Source organism: Pecten maximus, chromosome 7 (assembly GCF_902652985.1).
Source record: "Pecten maximus chromosome 7, xPecMax1.1, whole genome shotgun sequence".
NCBI classification, from domain to species: Eukaryota; Metazoa; Mollusca; class Bivalvia; order Pectinida; family Pectinidae; genus Pecten; species Pecten maximus.
In genome coordinates, this window is record NC_047021.1 from 22782517 (window position 1) to 22802944 (window position 20428).

At 34.4% G+C, this 20428-nt stretch overlaps 1 protein-coding gene across 8 annotated transcripts; it reads right to left on the bottom strand.

The window, feature by feature from the left end:
• Positions 1-256: 256 nt before the first annotated feature.
• LOC117331937 (peregrin-like) lies at positions 257-20228 on the bottom strand. Of its 8 annotated transcripts, none has more exons than XM_033890939.1 (18): positions 20203-20228; positions 17773-18449; positions 16508-17373; positions 15912-15950; positions 14018-14171; positions 13483-13614; positions 12667-12795; positions 12100-12288; positions 11317-11434; positions 11035-11127; positions 10586-10699; positions 9659-9895; positions 8760-9335; positions 8099-8194; positions 4960-5556; positions 4383-4489; positions 4104-4246; positions 257-3775 (listed from the first exon to the last, which is right to left on the bottom strand). In XM_033890939.1, the coding sequence occupies exons 2-18, from the start codon at positions 18415-18417 to the stop codon at positions 3565-3567; spliced, it is 4446 nt and encodes a 1481-aa protein (XP_033746830.1). In that variant the 5' UTR covers positions 18418-18449; positions 20203-20228; the 3' UTR covers positions 257-3564. The 8 variants fall into 8 exon arrangements, 7 of the variants coding, with proteins under 7 accessions (XP_033746830.1, XP_033746829.1, XP_033746832.1 ...); XM_033890938.1 differs by having other exon boundaries at positions 13483-13626; XM_033890941.1 differs by lacking the exon at positions 15912-15950.
• Between the last annotated feature and the right edge of the window lie 200 nt (positions 20229-20428).

Below are 20428 nucleotides of genomic sequence, written 5' to 3' on the forward strand. Positions count from 1 at the left end.
AGCCTGTATGCAATTTTATAAAGTCAATTATGACATCAACGATCTGATTCAGTACTAGTACTCATAGGTCTATGTGGAACTACGAAGCTCAGTGATGAAATCAACACCCATCATAGTTCTCTCCCAAAAGCTCTGCGGTGAGTATCAGAAATATTTTTCATGTATTATGAAAACATCAGTACTGCTACTGTTTAACTGTACTTTATCTTTAAGAATGTCTGACAAAACAAGTTCAACTAAAAGACATGAAAACAAATAATAATAATAATACAGTATTTATTACATTTCTCAATATTTGATACAAGACTTTTTATGTACAAATAAAATGTGATGATGTTTACAAACTGTAGTTATACAGAGTATGTTAAACAGTTGTACATAGGGCTCAATTAAACCTAGGAATCATATTTTTGGAAATAAAACTGGATTACTTGGTTCACAATGATTAATAAATGGTCCATATATACAGATGAGTTTATATGACACTTGACTCTCGCCTCATTTTTAATAGCTATTGTACATCAATATTTATATATTACTTTTTCTAACAAGTAAACAGATGATGGTTTAATAGAACTATGAACACAACAGATGAAACTTCATAAAGTATTTGTTTACAATATAACAAACATTTAAAACAACCACCAACTGAATAAATGAGGACATAAACAAAAGGACACAATGGGACACTGCAAGAGTTCACCTTCAACAAGACTAGATACAATACAGGCAAGTTCCTATACCCTCAGAGACACACACGGCTCAATAATAGTGACTCAGTATAATCTTGTAATATTTCATTTGTAAGACATATATATATCATTGGGAAACAAAATAAGATATTTTAGAAATTATTATTCAAACTCCATGACAGAATTGAAATTATCAAAATATCAATATAAAACTTTTAATTCATCAACATTAAACCTAGGTTTTCTACTTTTGATGTTAATTTATAACAAAAGTAGTTATTGAATAGAAAAATAATGTGATATTGTGAATAATTCAAGACACCAGAACACATTCAACAATTCTTAATCTGCAGACATAACAATTCTCAATCAGGAGACATACAAAAAAATCATTTCAAATGCAAATTTAATCCCATGTTGTTATCTGTGTATTGCAAAATATTTGGGCAATTAAACAAGGTAAATGACATATCATTGTGCTGCTATTGTACTATATACATATACCCTTTAACTGTTTTGATCATGTTTTAATAACAACACTATAAAGTTAACATTGGGGCTACATTATCATTATACAGTGGAACTTCGTTAACTTGAACTCGACAGGACCACAAGAAACTTCGAGTTATCCGAGTGTTCGAATTAAGCGAGCTGTTATTTATGGTAAAAAGTTTGGTCAATATTTGTCAACATTATATCATCATTATAACTCCACTCGGTCGCTCATCAGTTTAGTGTAAAGACTGGTCAATACATGTACATGTTTATGTAATATTTTGTTTTGTTACTTGTAGTTTTGTGTAGTTTTGCCGATATACAGTCATCATAAAGTTTCTTTCACTTAGTCACTTCAATAACGATCTGATGTAAAGTTTGCAAAAGGAATAACGATAAAACGGAATTCAACACTAGGACAGAATAACAATTTATTAATGTCATATCAAATAACCGTTTAAATTTAACACAGATTATATGTAAAATGTAACAGAACCATTACCTTATATTTGACAATAAAATACTGTTTGATAGGCCTACTTACGTTTTACCGATAACCATGCCATTTCTATGTGTATTAGCACAGGAAGTTGGGCTGCGTATGTGCGTATAAACTGTTACTGTTGCTGAGTTTGCATGTTATCTGATTTAACAGACAGCGCTGACCGTTACAGTCGTGATCTGAACACCTCGGCAATAATTACGCTATCGTTTCAGCTGTTTAAAGATTTAATAGGCACCGGTGACTGTTTAATTTCTACGCCTGTAAAAACATAAGTCGAGTACCGGTGTCAAGAGATTAGTTCCGCTTGAGCGAGCGAGTAGATGAGTTGTTGACTATCGTGTGTACTATTATCGGCCACCGCCTTAGGAAATTACCTGATGTAAGTAAAGCAGTACTTTTTATCACCAAGAGTTGTTGTTATAAGATTCCACTGACAATTTCTTTAATGAATTTATGAAACACTTATAATAGCATGTAATAATCGGTAGGTTTGTAGTGCCGAAATCTTCAGTATTACAAACGGAATTTCGCCGTTAAAAAATGTCGGCGTTTACCACCAATCGTTGTTGGACACAAAAATGATACTCTGAGTTATTCGATCATTTCAAGTAGGATTTTTATTGTTGGGACAAAATTTTCACTTCGTATTATAGGAGTTTTTCGAGTTCGAGTTTTCCAAGATTTCTTTACTAAGATAAGAGAGAATTCGGCAGGGACTGACAAAGTACTTCGAGCTTAGCGGGGTATTCGAGTTTTCCGAGTTCGAGTTAACGAAGTTCCACTGTATCTATATGTTTTTCAACTATTATACATTACAAATATACAAGTAGTTGAAAGAAAATTTTAATATCACAAGCTGAGAGTTCTATAATTTACCAATATTTTAGCCCATATAGAGTATAGTACATCATTATAAATTAACAGCAGAAACTATGGAATTACATATGTACTTGTTTAAAAATCATTTCCTGAGCGAACTCTTCTGACCACTCTCAATCGCTTACAACACAAATATTACAATTTAAATCAGATCAAATTCCAGTATGCCCTGAAGGGAATTGTATTTAACAGACACTCCATCAACCTTCAATAATTTACTACACTTCATCAGTACCCTCCCCAATAGTAGTGTTTGTGAGACATACATGACACATATAGGGTAAAGTGTTCTGATGGTTGAACTGCAAAGGTTTACCAAGTATCACAAACGGACGGACTGGGTCAACATTTGTGCTCTATCATGTTTGTATTGGGGAATATCTAACAGAATGCAGTTAATGCACCTGACCTGACAATAAGCAATCTATTATCACAGCAGATCTGATACAATTCTGCCCGAAACACAGATACATATACAACAGAAACATCTTAAAACTGTCATTACTTAACTTTTGTTGCATTCCGGGAATTTACTTAATTTCAATACAAAATCAATGTATAGGTATTTATATTACAATGTTTGTTTCAACCAACCAGATATATGGCCTTAATTAGATAACAAAGAGACAACCTTACATCAAACTCTCCTCCTCATAACATTACATACTACACACTTTCATCACCATAAACCTCACATTTGATACTGCCACAAAATTAACATCTAAACATCATCCTAAACTTTACATCCAACACTTCTAAAACATCTAACAGCCATTTCATTACCACAAATCACACACAGAGGGGAATTCTATATTACACCAAACTTATAGCACAGTACATGAATTCATTTTTATCAAGAAAATCTCAGGTTTTTTCCCCAATCAGTCTTCCATTCGACTGTATTTCCAGCAATGGATCAATATAAAGACTTAACTTTCCAATTGTTTAAAATGGATATAAAAATATAACAAATTCTGACAGCTGGTGTTTGCACTATTCAGCAAGCTCTGCAATTTCCTCATTGTCCGAGTCTCCCGAAAGTGGATTTGGTTCGCCTGTCACACTGCACCGATGTAGGATGGCCTTCTCATATGCCTTCTGAACAGCCTTGCGCACATTGGGTTTCCTGTTTTCAAGCAGCTTGGCTTTGTCAAGGCCGGAGTCCACCCCTAGAGGTTCCAGCTTGTTGCGCGGAAGCCACTGCCTAGAAATGATACAGGATTATGAAAATACTGTAATGAAAATCATACACTTCATATAGAAACTACAGTGTATGTCAATGTAAGGTATGGAGATTAAAGTTCTGTCTCTAAAACATAATGACAGTCAGTTCACTGAATTTTTTAATCTGATAATGGTTGGTAACCGCAACATCCTACCAAACCATGGGACCGTTGTGATGATTAATTTTACTGAAATAATATGATCTAAACACAGTATTAGCATGACACTCGGCTCAATATGCATGCATAGTAAGACTTTGTAAGGTAGCAAGTATCTTAAGTTAATGTGGAATTGATGTTAAAACTGACCATGTGCGCTTGGTGTCAAAGAAGAGAATGAGATAGACTGGCTCGTCGTATTTACGCTGAAGGAGCAGAACATCCTCAGGAGGAACAGGGATAGGAACACCATTGTGAAAATACCCGGTCTTTGGCATTTTTGGATTGATGATCTTTAAGAAAAACAAAATTTGATCAGGAAATACAACATTTGCAAATACCCAAATACTGAACAAAATAAATCAGATGAATATATTCTTATACATTTTAACTAATGCCTACAGCTACACACAGGTTAATGACACATACCAGTGCTGGATACCATGGGTAGCCTCTACATTTGGCCCAAACAAGGTCTAATGGTTCTAAAGGAATCAATTCATCGGAGTCCACACTCGTACTGCGGTGAGCTCGTGCTGAAAGAAAATTAACAGTTTATTCTCTTTATTAATAATTCAAACAAAATCATTTATCATGCTTCCATAAGGAATATGAAAATGAAATGTATTATACAAATGTTGAATTTCACAATGGGAATTACACTTTCACAATCTACTTTTGGTATTACTTTCATACTAACATAGATTGTCCTGAACTTTCACCAGCAAACTTCCAATCTGAAATTAATATCTTCATTGGTCTAATTTTCTTCTTACTAAGATAGAGATTTGGTTGTCAACATAGGTGTTAAAAGACAATAATACAATATTTTCATAGAACTGAAGTAATGTAACTCAACTCAAAAACACATGGCCAAACTTCAAACTAAGAAAATGGCCAAAAAACAGTCAACAAAAACATACAAACACCACAAACCATACTGAAAGCCAACCAACAAGATCATAACAAGAACATTTCTAAAACAACAGCATTGGTTCATATCTACCTACTATCTGTTTCTTTAAGCCAGTGATACGCTTCCCTGGACCTTTAATATCATCCTTGTGGATCAGCTTTCCTGAACAGCCAGCAGCACAAGAGGCTTTAGGCTCTATACAACACTTGGCTCGTCCAACTGAGTCACAAGATCTCAAGTGCCTGACAGATTTGGACGGATGTTTGTTGACAGGAGCATCTGTCTGGTGAAGCCGTGTTAGTTCACCAACGACTAATTTCTTAGCCAAACTACGGGTAGCTACTCTGCTGCCACAAGTTTGCTTCTCATTTTGTTTTGATACAAAATGTTTACTTTTTGTCTGATTTGTTTCCTTTCTTTTCACAATGTCAAAACCACGACTTTTACATTTCTTCATTTTTGAATCACACAGAGACCTACTGCCATTTAACTTATCAACTTGAGCATTAGCACTATCATCCAACCCATCCGACAGGCAGAGCTCATGAACGTTTGCATCTTCAATAAGCAAAGCATGCAGAGCACTAGTAGAAGCATTATTTGTCTGTACGTTGCGAGAAGCTGTAGGAGGATTACATGCAGGAAAACTTGGGATACCAATCGGCATGCATAGCCTTGCATCAGTAACTGAAAGTCCATCACCAAATACACAAATTATTTTAGCAATAGACAGGGAAAACAGATTAAACCTTAAGCCTTCCACATCACAAGCATCTGTCATGTATATTAAAACATATAAGCTATGAATGGATTACTAAAATGAAATATTGAAATCATTTGGTTCAAGACACATTGAGTAATAATATATCAGCAGTATTTCCAATGTCCTGCAAAAAAGCAGCATTATACTCAAACTATATAAAAATTTGGATTTTTTCTGATAAACAAACAATAAAACTTATGCATCTATAGCATTGATCACAAGTCATTTCATAACAAATCCATTCATATATGAGGTATTGATTGGAATGTGCACAAAAGGAGCAGTGATTTCCCCAGAATATGTCAACAAACAGCCAGCAAAAATGTGGGAAAATCTGTGAATGGAATAAGTTAAATGGCTCTGTATCTGTCCAAAAGGACATCTCCACTTTCCCATAATAAAAATTCAAAATTCAAATGTGGCAAAGTGTCGTCCACCTGTCTACAGCCGTCTACGTGAACCTGGGGAAAACACTGTAAAGAGAAGGAGACACAATCAGGTAACCCTCTCATCCCCAGTGGACTGGGCCTTTTATGATCTGGGCACAACCCACAGTAGGATGTGGGGGTGAGAGGGTTGACCAAAAATACAATTTGTTGTGCCAATAAAGGAAATATTTTTGAGGGAAACATTGTGTACAAATTACATAGGTGTAGCTGTGAGGACTTGACACAGCTTGTAATGGATGTGCTGTGCATTGGCCCGTAGCTCTCTTGTACAGAAAAGGTTACACATAACACTAGATCAGGGACCGAGGTGAGTATTAGTGGGGTAGACAGGAGCACAAGGCAAAGCTAGGGGAGGACAGAGAGGTTTAAAGCAGATATAGCCTATATCATTTGCAGTAGAGGGGTGAAACACACAATTATTGACATTTCCTGTAACCCAAACTAGACAAACTAGCCATATTTCCCCCCCCCCCCCCCCCCCCCCCCCGATTTCACTGTGATAACTTTTACAATGTATCTACAATTCATTCTTGAATCAATTCAACTGATATGGATTTTTTTTCAAGTTTTCAACAAACACGAAAAGGTACTTTTTATCAATTATACCAATTCCACCAAAGAGGGTATCTAATAACAGCTGAAAACATTACTGCTATACCCTATGTATATATAACAGTTTTATTTAATTCCTGATAACTTCATGATAGGAATCTTGCACCAACTGTAATGGAATATTCACTGGTTCATTGTAATTTGACAAAATTCTCTCTAGCACTTTTTATAACCTCCAAACAAATATCCAAAATGGCTACATCTTATTCCTCCAGTCATTCTCAAAATATTATATATACAAATGAAACTTGAGAAAGATCAATTTAGAACTTTCTGAGAAATAGTGATGACATTCTTCACTTGTCAAAATTTAAGATGGTTATATAACCTGACAGCCATTTTACATCTGAACAGGTTCAAAACAATCTATCATTATGCCTAATAATTAACAAGAAAAACTTGCATATAGGTATGTGAAACATGGAAATTAAGATTAAAACCACACAAATAAATCTAAGATAGCTGGCTCATTAATTGTTAAAGTGGATTACAGTAGAAATGTGATTTAATGATGACTGGCTGAAATTATAACTAAATTGGATGCAGGATAAGTAATTTGGTATGGTCTACTTTAGAACAACAATCACAAGTAAACAAGACTGATATCATAAGTGTTGGAACAATACAAGACTTGATAGTGTTCATACATTTGAGTCAATATTTTTAATATTAGGATTGCGTTATATCCAACTCAAGTCAAGATGAAGTCCAGATACAAGTACAAAGGCTGGCATTTATCTGTTAGAACTTAAATCCACATAAAATCTAATGATAACCCATAAACAAATGAAATGGACAAAATGCCAGCAATGTATATTTACAACAAAAATTACACAGCAAATAAACTTTGTCTAGTAAGCTTACCTTTATCAACTTGGACTACTACATCCACACAACAGTATTACAATAACTGTTAATACAACTATACATCAGGTATACAGCACTTTAAGAAGCGGTTAGTAACTTATATTAATGGTGAAATTATTCCTGTCAACAACCGTTCTTAATAAACAACTAAAAACAAGAGACATCTCAATTCACTGGAAGCTTGAGATTGGGTGAGAGTATCTGGAGTGTAATAGTCAATCAATCACTACCTCTGTCTCCATATTGATGTATAACTTATCCAGACTATCAAGTTTTGGTGTTTTATCCAAATGCCAAAGTGTTATTCCATAATCTATCTAGATTCCCCCCCCTTCTGATCCTTATTTTTCTTAAACTTGTGATTCTATGATTTTTTTTAGAGTAAAATTATAAATCTTTCATCATACATTTTTTTTATGATGAAGTTGACATTTGCTTAACAATTGAACAATACTTAAAGTATGTAATATCTGGAAATTTGTAGTTCTAGTGTGTACAAATTGAAATTCAGAGTTGAGAGGGCAGGCCTTGTCCATACCTTTTTTCCTTGTAGTGCCATTGGAGCCCAGGGACCCGGAGTACTCGCTCTCTGTACCGTCTTCAGAAAGCTTTGGCATTCCGTTTGAATTTAACTCTACACACGAACAGCACACAGCAAGGCATGAAAGAAGCAGGCACCAAGCATAAGTTTAACATGCCACAAATATGTTTATCATGAATGAAGCAAGCTAACTGTCATATTTTAGCACAAATCATATTAACATTGCTATTTCACAAAAAAAAAAAAAAAAAAAAACAACAGTGAAAATGTGCAAAAGAAGCAAAGAATTGTTTGCAACTAAAATGATTTACATCATATCTTGGAACACCAAAGGAAACATTTACTAACATGGGTATTAATGGGGAAAATATGCACAAGTACATTTAAGTCAAAAGCCATCTTTAACAACATAATACAAAATGTGGTGGCAGAAAACGAATCAAAATCAGCAATGAGCAGTCATGGGTCAAAAAGCAGTACACACACAAAAAGTTACGGGTTTCCCAAAACCAAATATAATAGAAGTTGGAACTTGTGACAAAATAAGACACATGCCATATTAAATATTAAATGTGCAAACACAGATATATACTTAAACATCTATATTATGGTGAGTATGTCTGTTTACTGTAGGTTTCATTGTTAGGTGACCGCTTACCTGATCGACTATTGCTGCTGGAGGTTCCGCTTGATGTCTCTGATATGGAATCATCACTTGTACTGATCATAGAGGTACTGTCAGATTCTGAGGAACTTCTCAGGTTATCAGGGCCCCTATACACCATGAAACTGTCCCGTTTTGTCAGGTCTGGTGGTTCAGCAAACTGTGACAATGGTTCCGTCAGAGATGAGGTACGTTTGGGAGGTGATGGTCTGCCCTCTCTATCCGGTGAGGTTATTGCACTATGGGATCTTTTCCTGGCCGCTGGACTGCTGGGACCTCGGCTTCTTGTAGATGGACTCATGGGTTCAAGAACGGGAGGCTGCGGTGAGTCTGATTGTTCAATGACTTTCTGTCTAGGGGGTCTGCCAGCTTTTCCCTGCTTCTTGGGCGGCGTACAGGGACTACTGGGGTTGGATACATCCTGCTTGCTCCGGAACACCTTCTTACTAAATAACACAGCTGTTCTTCTATTCACCCCACTGGTTGTTGGTTGGGATGAATTGCTATCCTCATTTTTTGATGAAACTGATGATTCTGTGGTACGAGAGCTGTCAGATGAACGTCTCTTGTCTACAATGAGACCGCCAATTATCATTTAGTTTTTGATGAAGAAATTGGTTTTATGTTATGTCCTTCCTAACAAATGACAATTTAAATCATTGCTTGCATTCAAATAGAAATTTCTATCTTAACATGTAACACAAAATTGATAACATGCTACTTTTTTGTACCTAGTAAAGTACAATCATGAATGAAGAATCCAATATATTGAGGTAAGTATTAAAGAAGTGATACATATATAATTAATGCGATAATCATCGAGATACAAGAAAAGTGTTACAGATACTACAGAAATACACGATATCAATAAATTTACCATCTGAATGACACACCTAATTCCTTTCCTAAGTGTTTGGGCAGCACCACCGATTCAGACTCGGACTCACTCTTGCTGCGGCTTGTGAGTCTGCCACGCCCTCTACCTCTCCCCCGACCACGCCCTCTACCAGAAGGTGTGTCTTTAGACAAGGTTTTACCCACTGACTTGTCGATAGAAGGGGATTTTGTACTACGGACGGGTGTCTCTTCTTTTGTGTCTTCAGCCATCGAGTCATCATTTTGTTCAGATACTGCAAAAGATAATTGATAAATTCAAAATTATTATATCTTTTCTAACAGCAAAATATCAAATCGAATGCAGAACCAGCATGCATGGAAATGTGTTAATAATTTTCATTTGTATAACAGACAGGCAATCCATGGAGACGTAATGATCTTCATGGTCTCAGTACAGCCAATAGTGTTGGTATGAAAACAAATTACTGACACCTTCTGATTCTCATATATATCTCTCAGTACTACACTAGTAACCCAGAAATCATTTTCTATAGTACATTAAACTACTAAATAGCACATAAAACTACTGACACTTTAATACATCCCAAATTTACTTTTTTTTCTGTAATGCCGTGATATAAAATGTGCTATTCACATGTCTTTTATTAAATAATAGATTGCATATTTGAGCATATGATCCTTTCATTGATAACATTTTTTACTTCACAATATGTTTGATAATTTCATAATTGAGCACAGCTTGACATAGTAAAACACCAATAGCATTATCACAACTCAAAATCGACTCAAATGATCCATAGAAATGCCACACAAAATATTTACAACTCAAAATTGGCTCCGACGTTTAATGTCAATTCCACATAATCTGATCAATCTTTTTTAATCTTACTGGATATTAATCAATCAAAAAAGAACCTAAATTAAACCTTTCTGTGCATACACGTAAAATGAATGAAACTTACATGTGCCAATGCTGTCATCCAGATCACTCGCCTGTAAACCTTCCTTTTGAATAGCAAGTTTCTTTCTTACTTTGACAATATCTTTCTTTATTCTTTTTGCCAGACTGGATTGTCCTGAGAAAATCAAAGCACACAGGTTCAGAAATTCTTCTTTAAAACACAAGGTGAATAAGAGCACAAATATGAAATCAAACAAAGCAAGCAGTTTTTGTCCAATCTCATACACCCATGTGACAGTGTGTTTTGTAGGTGTCACATCTAACAGAAAGCACAATAGTGTTACATTTTCAAATCAAGATTGAAGATGTTGTGAAAATATTATAAAATTCTTCTGTTATGATCTTCATTCTTTCCAACATATGTTTGATATCAAACATGACATCATTATTTTGTTACAGTATCAGTTTTATTCAAAATTGTTAAGAAATGTTATGAAACATCATGTGAACCTTTTGTGTTGTTAGCCATGTCCATTTTGTCTAAAAGGATGCGTAACTGTTCATCCAGAGGAAAGCTGTCTCTCTTCTCTTGGAAACTGTCAACTGTAGAAAAAAAACCAAAATGTTGACTTAAGAAATGTACTGTTCATTGCAGAAGTCACCAATATAATCTGACCATTAAATTTGGAATAAATATGCCAGGAACCATATCATTATAAAATTATATTACAGTGACCACTACTTGTATTGTAAATACAATGAAGATCTGTGCTTTGTGGGCAAAATACTTACAGTCCTCCAAAATGACTGGTTCCTTCTCCTGGGGAGGTTTCTCAAGATGTAGACCTGTGTCAGGGTCATAACCAACTCTCTCAGCCATTCTTCTGGATGCTCGAATCACCATTCCACCCTTTAAAAGTTTTGATAATTTAATTTAGACAAATATTTTACAAACTGTCATTTTCTATCAATTCATGATTGAAATACAGATGTATTCAGCTATTGAATGTATCAGATATATCCATTGTAGTCTACTTTATGCTAACAGAAGCGTGATAGTATTGGATGCAATAATATAGCTATGATGATAAAATCAGAACATATTTATTTTCATCAAATTTTGACATCAATATGAAAAGGGAATATTGAACTGCATATCTACTTTCTTTGATTGCCAAGCAAAGTGTAGACAGCAACAAGGTAAAATCAACTAGTCTCAGCTCTTTGGGGGATTTTATAGCTGTTCTATATGGGTTAGTTACTTCATGGCAAAATTCACTGTGGTCAATGAGATTATTTTGAATGCCTTCACGAACTAGTCACTACTGTCAATACAGTTCATACTTTTATTAATCACTGTTATATGTATAACTCCATTACTTAAGTAAATTCAAACAACCAGATGTGAGATGACTAAATAACATGTGTGCCCTACATTTCCAAAACAGACCATCTATCTATGTTGTTTAATTGTATTTTTTCTAAAAGTAGAAAACAGATGTAAATCTTTTACTGTTTTCTGCTAAAATAACTAAGTCTTCACAGTAAACATTTTCAAGGAGTGTTGTTTTGTACCTGATCTCTCAATCGAGTGGCCGACCTGTAGAACATCGTATCTTTGGCATTATACATGAGGCAGTTATTGATGATGTTTTCAAAATCATGCTCGAACTCATCCATTGTTTTGTACTTATGACTTTCAACTTTCTTCCTCATTGTCAAGAAATCCATTGGTGTTTGGATGTACTCCAAGTAGTCTGGCACCTTCAAAGTCAACATTCTCATTATCTATGCATTGTTGTTCACTAGACTTCCAATGACTTTTCCTACATCTTTAATAATAATTGTACTATCTATACATTTTCATGTTATATTTTTTTCTCACTTTTTAAAAGTAAATGGAACTTAAGGAGATTGTTTTTAATGTCAAGAGTGAAAGTTAAAACAATCTGTACAATCTTAAGAACATCAAAACTTTTGAATTTAAAGTAATAAAAACTTGAAATCTAAAATTATCACAAATTGAAACCTTATCTACACGTACGGGTACACATGTGCCATATCAGCATGTGTTTGCTTACTAGAATTCCGCATGGTGGGCTATTTTTTTCACCAATCCTGATAGTACAGATGGTGACTTACCTCTTCCAAAGACACAGGTTCTGCAAATATACTGGCAGTATCTCGGTCCTGCAGCTGGTCCAGCGTGTGTCGAAGAAGGACTGCAAAAGGTTGCAGCTGTAGCTCCAGAGCCAGCTGGTGAACTTTGACCTGGATAACAAGACAAAAACAAAACAATGAAATGAAAACTTGATATAACTGGAGCACAAAAATAAGTGTTATCTTATCTGATTTCTATTGCAACAAGGGCCTTTAAATAGTACTGAAACGAAAAAGATTATAACTCTACCAGATACTTCAGGTACAATGTATATACCATCATGGTATAGATTGAATTACTTTCTTATATCACAAAAGTATAATTCCTGGCCAGGACCACATTTTCTTTTAATTAACTGATGATTCCACAGTTGCTAGCACTATCAACACTGACCTTATGGTAATTCTTGTTCTAAAAAGTTTTTACGACACAATTTAGTTGCAATTTATTTGATATGCTTCACAGTTTTATGTAACTTGGCCAGATGAAGAAGTAAGATCTAGAGCATAAAACACATAAAATGTTAAGCCAAGTGATGGCATGTGGTCAACTTACATGTATGAATACACATGTTAAGCATCCTGACATGCAAACACATGTGCATTAACTCATATCACGTAGTTATCTAGTCCACATTTGTTTCACAGGTGATGGGAAAGATTTAAAAGTGTTTTTAATGTCTATAGAGTAGATAGATTAATAGTGCGTTTACATTTTCTAAACAGCTAAGGTCATGTGAAGACATTGCCCAAGGTTAATGAATAATATTGGAAGCTATTGATAGGATGATAATATACCTGTTCCCGCTTAAGTTTCTCCCTCTTTCTGATAAGCTCCACCAGCAAACGAGCCTTCTCCAGGTCTTGTCTCAGTCGCTGCCAGTACTTCAGCTGCTCCTTCAGTGCATTGCTCTGCTTGTCATTTTTCACCTTGAAATTGAACTATGCCAATTATAAGATGTAAAGGAATCATTAGTTATCAAACATACAATAACAAACATACAAAATCAATTGGTTTCTTTCTACAGTATTTAGTTTTGAAAGACCCTTTGAAAACCTGTTACAGATATTTTACCTTTAGTTTATTATGTGAATGCATTTTGAAAGGCAACATATCTTAGATGTTGGTGAACTTCTATCATCAGTGAATAAAAGAAACACTTTCCAATGGCACACTGAATGTAACTCAATGGCACCCATTTGAACACACATATAGCTATTCACCCAATCAAGCTAATTTTATCTAAAATGCCAAACACGCTGACTTCAGGACTTAAGGCATCTGTTAAAGCTTCTGACTGGTGAATGTCATATCAGGTAAAATCGGCCTTACCTGCTCTTTGTTCCTGGTCATATGATTGGACTGCAGCCTACGTAGAAGGGGTACTCCATTCCGTGACTGTCTTTTCAAAGTCCAATAGCTCAATAATCGAGACAAAAACAACTGCTTCTTAGGGAAGACAAATAACTGACCTATTTTGGTCAACCTGAAAGAACAAAGCCAGGCCAAGCTGTTATCATACAGGTTAATGAGCAAACATCAAAATAACCAATAAACAAGATACAATATAATTCCGGTTAAAAATCTAAATGAAAACAATCTCATTATCTGCTCACTTTGTTGATAAATGTATCAATCCAAAACTGCATACCTAACTGCAAGAAAACATAGCCTTAATTTGAATCTGATAGATTACTCTTTGGTCAAGCAAAAATGTCACATTTTGAACGACATATGGCACACTGACAACTTAAACTGTTAAAATGTCGTTAAAAATAATCAATGGTTCACTTATAATTAGTTGATCTCTGTCAATATCTTTAACAGCAAATAGAAATATGCCAAAATGTTACTGCTCACACATGAATGTTGGGATGGGTATAGTAAAGTATGAATTGGTCCAATGCCATGTATCACACATGATCAGTCATTGTTATAAATATACCACATAAATGAATCAAAATAGACTAAATACACATAAAGAATCCATGTCTGAATATCGTAATGCAATGATTTACGTTGGTTAAGTAATTCATTTCGATATTACTCCACATTCCACCCACCTTGTGACCACAGCATGCTCTATGGCTTGTTTTTATAACATTTAATTTGATCCCCATATATAGCTTTAATGATGTGTCAATAATATTGTGAGAAAGTGATAAACAAAATGAGTTAAAAACATTTAGCCCTGTTTGCCTAGTTATTTCTTAACTATATTTTATTTTGTGTACATATTTATACATAAGTATATGTACCAATCAAAGAAATACCCAGTAGAAAATTGATACAGCAGTTTTCTCTATGTATTTCCGTATGAGTATATCCCTGTATTTAATTATACCTAGAATTATTTCATCAATACAATTAAATAACATAATTTGAATTTATTTGAAGCTGTGGATAAATTAGAGATGGAAGAAAGAGGAGCTGTTACCATGATAATAATCCACCTAGGCTATGTATGTAACTGGACACTGTCAACTATCAGTGATATGCATCAGATTGAGATAGACCTGGATTTTTTTACAGGCTTCAAATTCGTAAACTTGGTCATAGAGATAGCTATAGAAGTTTATAACTATAGTTCTGCTTTATAAAAATATAACTTAAATATATAATCCTTCATTGTGGTATAATCATATGGATAAAACTTTAATGAACTTACTGTAATTTTGCATACATAAAAACATATATTGGATTATGAAAGTTAATTTCAACTAACTATATGTCAAATGTATCATAGTAAATGTTATGACATATATGTATATGAACCAGTATTTCATGCCAATTTTCAGATTCCTTCATGAGGTCAGAGGTCAATAAAAAAGAAAAAAAAACTAATAACTCTTCTTTGGTCAGGTTAATTCTGCAATCACATTCAACTGGCAAACAAGTTTTAATCATACATATTAAAATGTTTTGTTTCAGCTCTACTTACTTTGTATTAAAATATTTCTAATGACATACCAAATTTAATTTATATTGTAAGATATTGAGAATAAATCAGATGATGAAAATAAAGTAGTCAGTAGTCAGAAGTCCCTAGACAATTCATTGCAATACCAGTATTTTAAGTTCAGAAGTTCAAACTCAAACATGAATTCAGGATGAATGATAGAAAGGTTAGTAAAAGTGATCTTTAAAACTTAGAGTAGTGTGTCATCAAGAAAGACAGATTTGAGATTAAATCAAGTGCAGTCAACAAGATGAAAATCAGAATTACATGGGTTTGGATATTACTGTGTGGATCTTGACCTTTGACCTGGAGTAAAATGGAGAAAAAAAAAATTATTTTCTCAATAGAAAATTCAACAAAATTGAATAATTTTTTTTATTATCTTTTTCCTAGAAAATTACACAAATTTGGAGATATTGTCATACCATATTACCAACATACCTTAAGGTTTGACTGCATCCCTTTTAAAATACAAATAATATGGCTTGTCATGCCATGTTGTAGTTATGATTTTATTTAACATATATATTTATTCTTTACTTCAAATCACTTGTCAAGAATGGGCTAAACTCACTAATCTGCAAAGGTTTCAATTTACTCCTGGCTATATACAACACAAAACATGCACATCTCAGGGATCTATCAACACCAACACAAGTAAAGAACTTGCACGCAATGCTGCAACATTGTATAAGAAGAGACAGCAATTCATGGTAAAGAGCCATTTAAAGTAACTAAGTAAGGAGATTGGTGGACTTTGTTGATAAATCCCTGTTACCACATTACAATAAATAAAAGTGTACAATGCATCTGTAGCATTATCTTCAATATCTTTTACTGCAATACTTTTCAGACTCTCTTACCTTTGCTGAGGTATAATTGGAATTGATACAACAGGCATTGCATTTCGTTTCTCAGCTAAAATTTTTCTTGCTTTCCTCATTTTAATACGGGATTTTTCCTTTGCCTTCTTTGCCGAGGCTGACTTGTCCTCTTCAGAACTGTCTGCAATCATGGGCATACAGTCTGAATCAGCTGGAGTGTGCACATCACAGTAGGCAGTTTTCCTTACTGTCAATGTTGGACTTCCACTAGCACTAGGTTCTTTCACTGGTTCAATTTTCATGTACAACCCTGCCTGTTGTGCACATGTAACATGAAAGGCTGTATAGCAGTTTGTTTTATGACACTGTATGCAGGCACCCGTACCACGCTGTTTGCATATGTAACAAGAAAGTTTCCATCGTGCTGGAGGTATATGGTCCATGCTGTCTACAGGTTCAAGGAAAACAGTATTTGCAAAACCTACTTCTGGAATCCAAAGGGCACACACTACATGAGCCCACCTTCCATCATCAGTCTGTTTGAAAGCACCACCTTTATTTGGACAGAGACAACAATCCACTGCCCTTGAGGGTGATTGAAGGCAACGTCTACATAACCACTGTCCTTCTGGAATGTACGGAACACCATAACACTCCTGATGGACTGCCAGATTGCACATATCACAAAATAAAATAACATTACTGTTTTGGCATTCACCATCCATACAAATAGTACACACAGCATCTTCATCAATAGGAGGACCAAGATCCTTTCCCGATGTCTGACTTTGGAAAAATGCTTCTTTTTCAAACCTGTCCATAAGCATTTCAAAATCCTCCTGTTTAACTGAACCTATACCTTCATTTTTCCTTTTTTCATTGACCAATGTGAGCCAAGAATGATCCTGTAAAATAATAAAAAAATAAATAAATGCATAAATAGTCTTCATTGTAAAATATTTACCCCTCTGAGTATTCCAAAGTCTGATTGGGGAAAGGTTTAAGCATAAAGGTGCAAGGAGTAATGTGCCTTTTAGGTGGGTTTTTTTCTAAGAGAATATTGCTCATATATTCCAAATGTCCATACCATAACTAATAGTGAATTTGATAATGATTAATTGGAAATGAGTTCTTACTATGTCCAAATAAGTTTAAACTTTAATCCTTTGTAAAATAAATTTTCATTTATTTTTCACTGGAAAAATCATCTGAACTCATTCATAAAATATGCTACTTTTATAGATATTGTATGAATATTTTTTATAAGCAATTATTTTGTTTTACAAAACAGTACCCATACTTACTTCTTCATCCATGTCATATTCAACTTCATTGTCTAATTCTTCTACCGACTTTTCTATATATCTGTAGTAAGAATTTGGTCTTGGTTGAATGTGGGAAGGCTTTATGAAATCTTCAATAACCTTATACTGGGCTTCAGGTAACTTAGAAGTTGAATTAGTATGACTAGGAGCATTGGGTTCTTTTCTTGTTTTTGAACCATCACTTGATTTCACATGTTTCACAGGACTTTTCTCTGCCTTTTCCTCTTTTTCTGTATTGTGGTGATTGTCAATTTCATCTTGAGAAATTATTTCTAATGGTTCATATATATTAATTCTATGAATTCTTCCTTCCAAGTCAACTTCCACAAGCCTTTGAGCCTCAGCATAAGTTAAAGTTTCTCTTCTTAATGTTTGAGTGAATTCTGGTGGAGTTGGAGAGCGTCTGTTTTGTCTATGATGCCATTTTTGTTTTTTCTTGCTGGGAGGTTTCTTTGCTGGAGAAGCATTATTTTCTGGATTATCATGATCATAATTGTACATGTGAAACTGTATACCACAATAACTCTTGTACACCTTTCCACAAGATTTAACAGGACATTCATAAGGAGGCTTGGTTGCCTTCAAGTTCTGGCAAAAGGTCTTCACGTCAAAATCGTACACCATTTTGACTTCTTCCTTCCCATAACATGAGTTACCTGTAAAGAAAAATAACAAAATTTCTAATTTACCAAGTCTGTTTGTCGCAAATCTACCTCAGGAATTAGATTAATGATATAATATGTTTTTCTTGTGCCATAGAATAATCTCAAAAAATCTAGTCCCATAAGGTGTCAATATCTGGTTTACGGTAAGTATAATTTAAAATTTCTCAAAAACAGATTTTTGTAATCATCATTTAACAGTCAGTGTGCCATATGAGACTGATGGGCTATAGTGATGGAGACAGACACCAATGAAAGAAAACAAAGCACAGAAAGACAGAGCACGGGTTTCAAAAAGAGAAAGTAAATGTTCAAAGGATGCACATCGATCAATAAAACCTGGCTGAAGACATTCAGGCATTATTATGTAGTATAACCCAAGAGACCATAATGCTTAACATAGTTTCAGGATAACCATTTTGTTGAAGTACTTGCCTCACACTCATATTTTTATTATGTTCAAATTGTAACATGTAAAATAATTAATATATATCAAGACATTATTTAAACTATTTTTCATTCCCTCATGCTTTAATTATTATTTCATGATAAGAGAACACTGTTTGAAACATATTTTTATTTATTTTGCAAGTTTGTAGTGCATTTCAAGAAATATCACATAAACTGAGATTTCCAGACTTATATATACGTGTATTTGTGTTATTGTTTTTCCTTCTTTAAATAGATCATTGCCACTTTTTAAAGTATACAGAAACTGATCATGACTTTAATAGTCTCTCACTTAACTTGTTAATAACAGTTCAAAATGACAGGCTGAGGAATTAAGTTAACTGCTATTCAAATCAATTCTGTTTAAAAATTGTATGTGTACTAGTGTAGTATTCTGTTTTTACTTAGGAATTAAATGAATTTTCAGCAAATATCAAGTGTTCTGTTTACAAAATTATAATTGCAATGGCAACATTAAATGAACACTTTATTGTTTCATCTAACAGATGATAGAATATAGAATAAGAAAAAGACAGGAAGACATGTATTGACATATCAAATAGAAACTCATTCTTCTAGTTTGTCTGACAAAAGAAAAAGAAAACAGCATCTCATCTGTCATGTTTCAGTCAAAGGAAAGACCTTTTTTTCATTTTCTGGACTTTTAAAACACTTTCTAGGAACAATGAAGAAGCTTGTTAACTGCAAATGTTGTTACCCTAAGGCATGTAGCATGATTTTAATCTATAATTCAACATGTATTTACGTGTGTGTTAATGTGTACCTCAATATACTGGCGTCAAAAGTCTATACATAGGAAAGCAAGCTTTGTAGAGATGACCGATATTATAAGATCAACCAACCATGCCTATTTTTAGAAACAAAACATGTCTTCCTCGATTTCCGATTCCGGTGTGCTTCAAACACTTACACCGTCGGCATAAAAATCTAGATTTAAACATTTAACGATACAACATCGTATACAGACACAGCGTATTATATAAATAATGCAATACTTAGACGGTGCGTGTATTACAAGGAAATAGTTCAACCCGGAACCTGTCTTAACACGATCTAAACAAAACAGTGGCTGCAGCGATCGCTAACCAGGACAATGAAAGCCTAGGCGTCCCTAAAATTACAGGCTATTTTACACACATAATCAAAGTTTTGAGAGTAAACATAATGTTGGTACGAATCCTCGATTTATCAAAACTCATCTCCTCATTATTTTTGGCGAAGAGACGCATTAAAATCATTGAATTATTGGAATTTGTAACGGACAAATCCTACTCACCAGGCGTCTTCCATGATATTGGTACCACTGCGCATAATTCTGCGCATGAACAGCCGGTAGGATCTATTTCCGGTTTTGTGGCGGGAATCGATCCACAGCTCGTAGTGCTGGGCGGACCAAGGTCATGTTGGCCTACAAAATTCACTTCGTGCTGCCAACGCCAGACAGAAATGAACGCAGCCAGCTAGTAAACCGGGCTGTGTACATGGATAATGTTCTTGGTAAA

Excerpts from the sequence above, each read along its gene's own strand:
- LOC117331937 (XM_033890938.1), bottom strand. The coding sequence starts at position 18,417 with ATGGTGTACGATTTTGACGTGAAGACCTTTTGCCAGAACTTGAAGGCA. Across the intron at positions 10,700-11,034 it reads CATGGCTAACAACACAAAAG|GACAATCCAGTCTGGCAAAA; the intron begins GTTCACATGATG and ends TGATTTTCTCAG. Across the intron at positions 8,195-8,759 it reads CAGCAGCAATAGTCGATCAG|AGTTAAATTCAAACGGAATG; the intron begins GTAAGCGGTCAC and ends GTTCGTGTGTAG.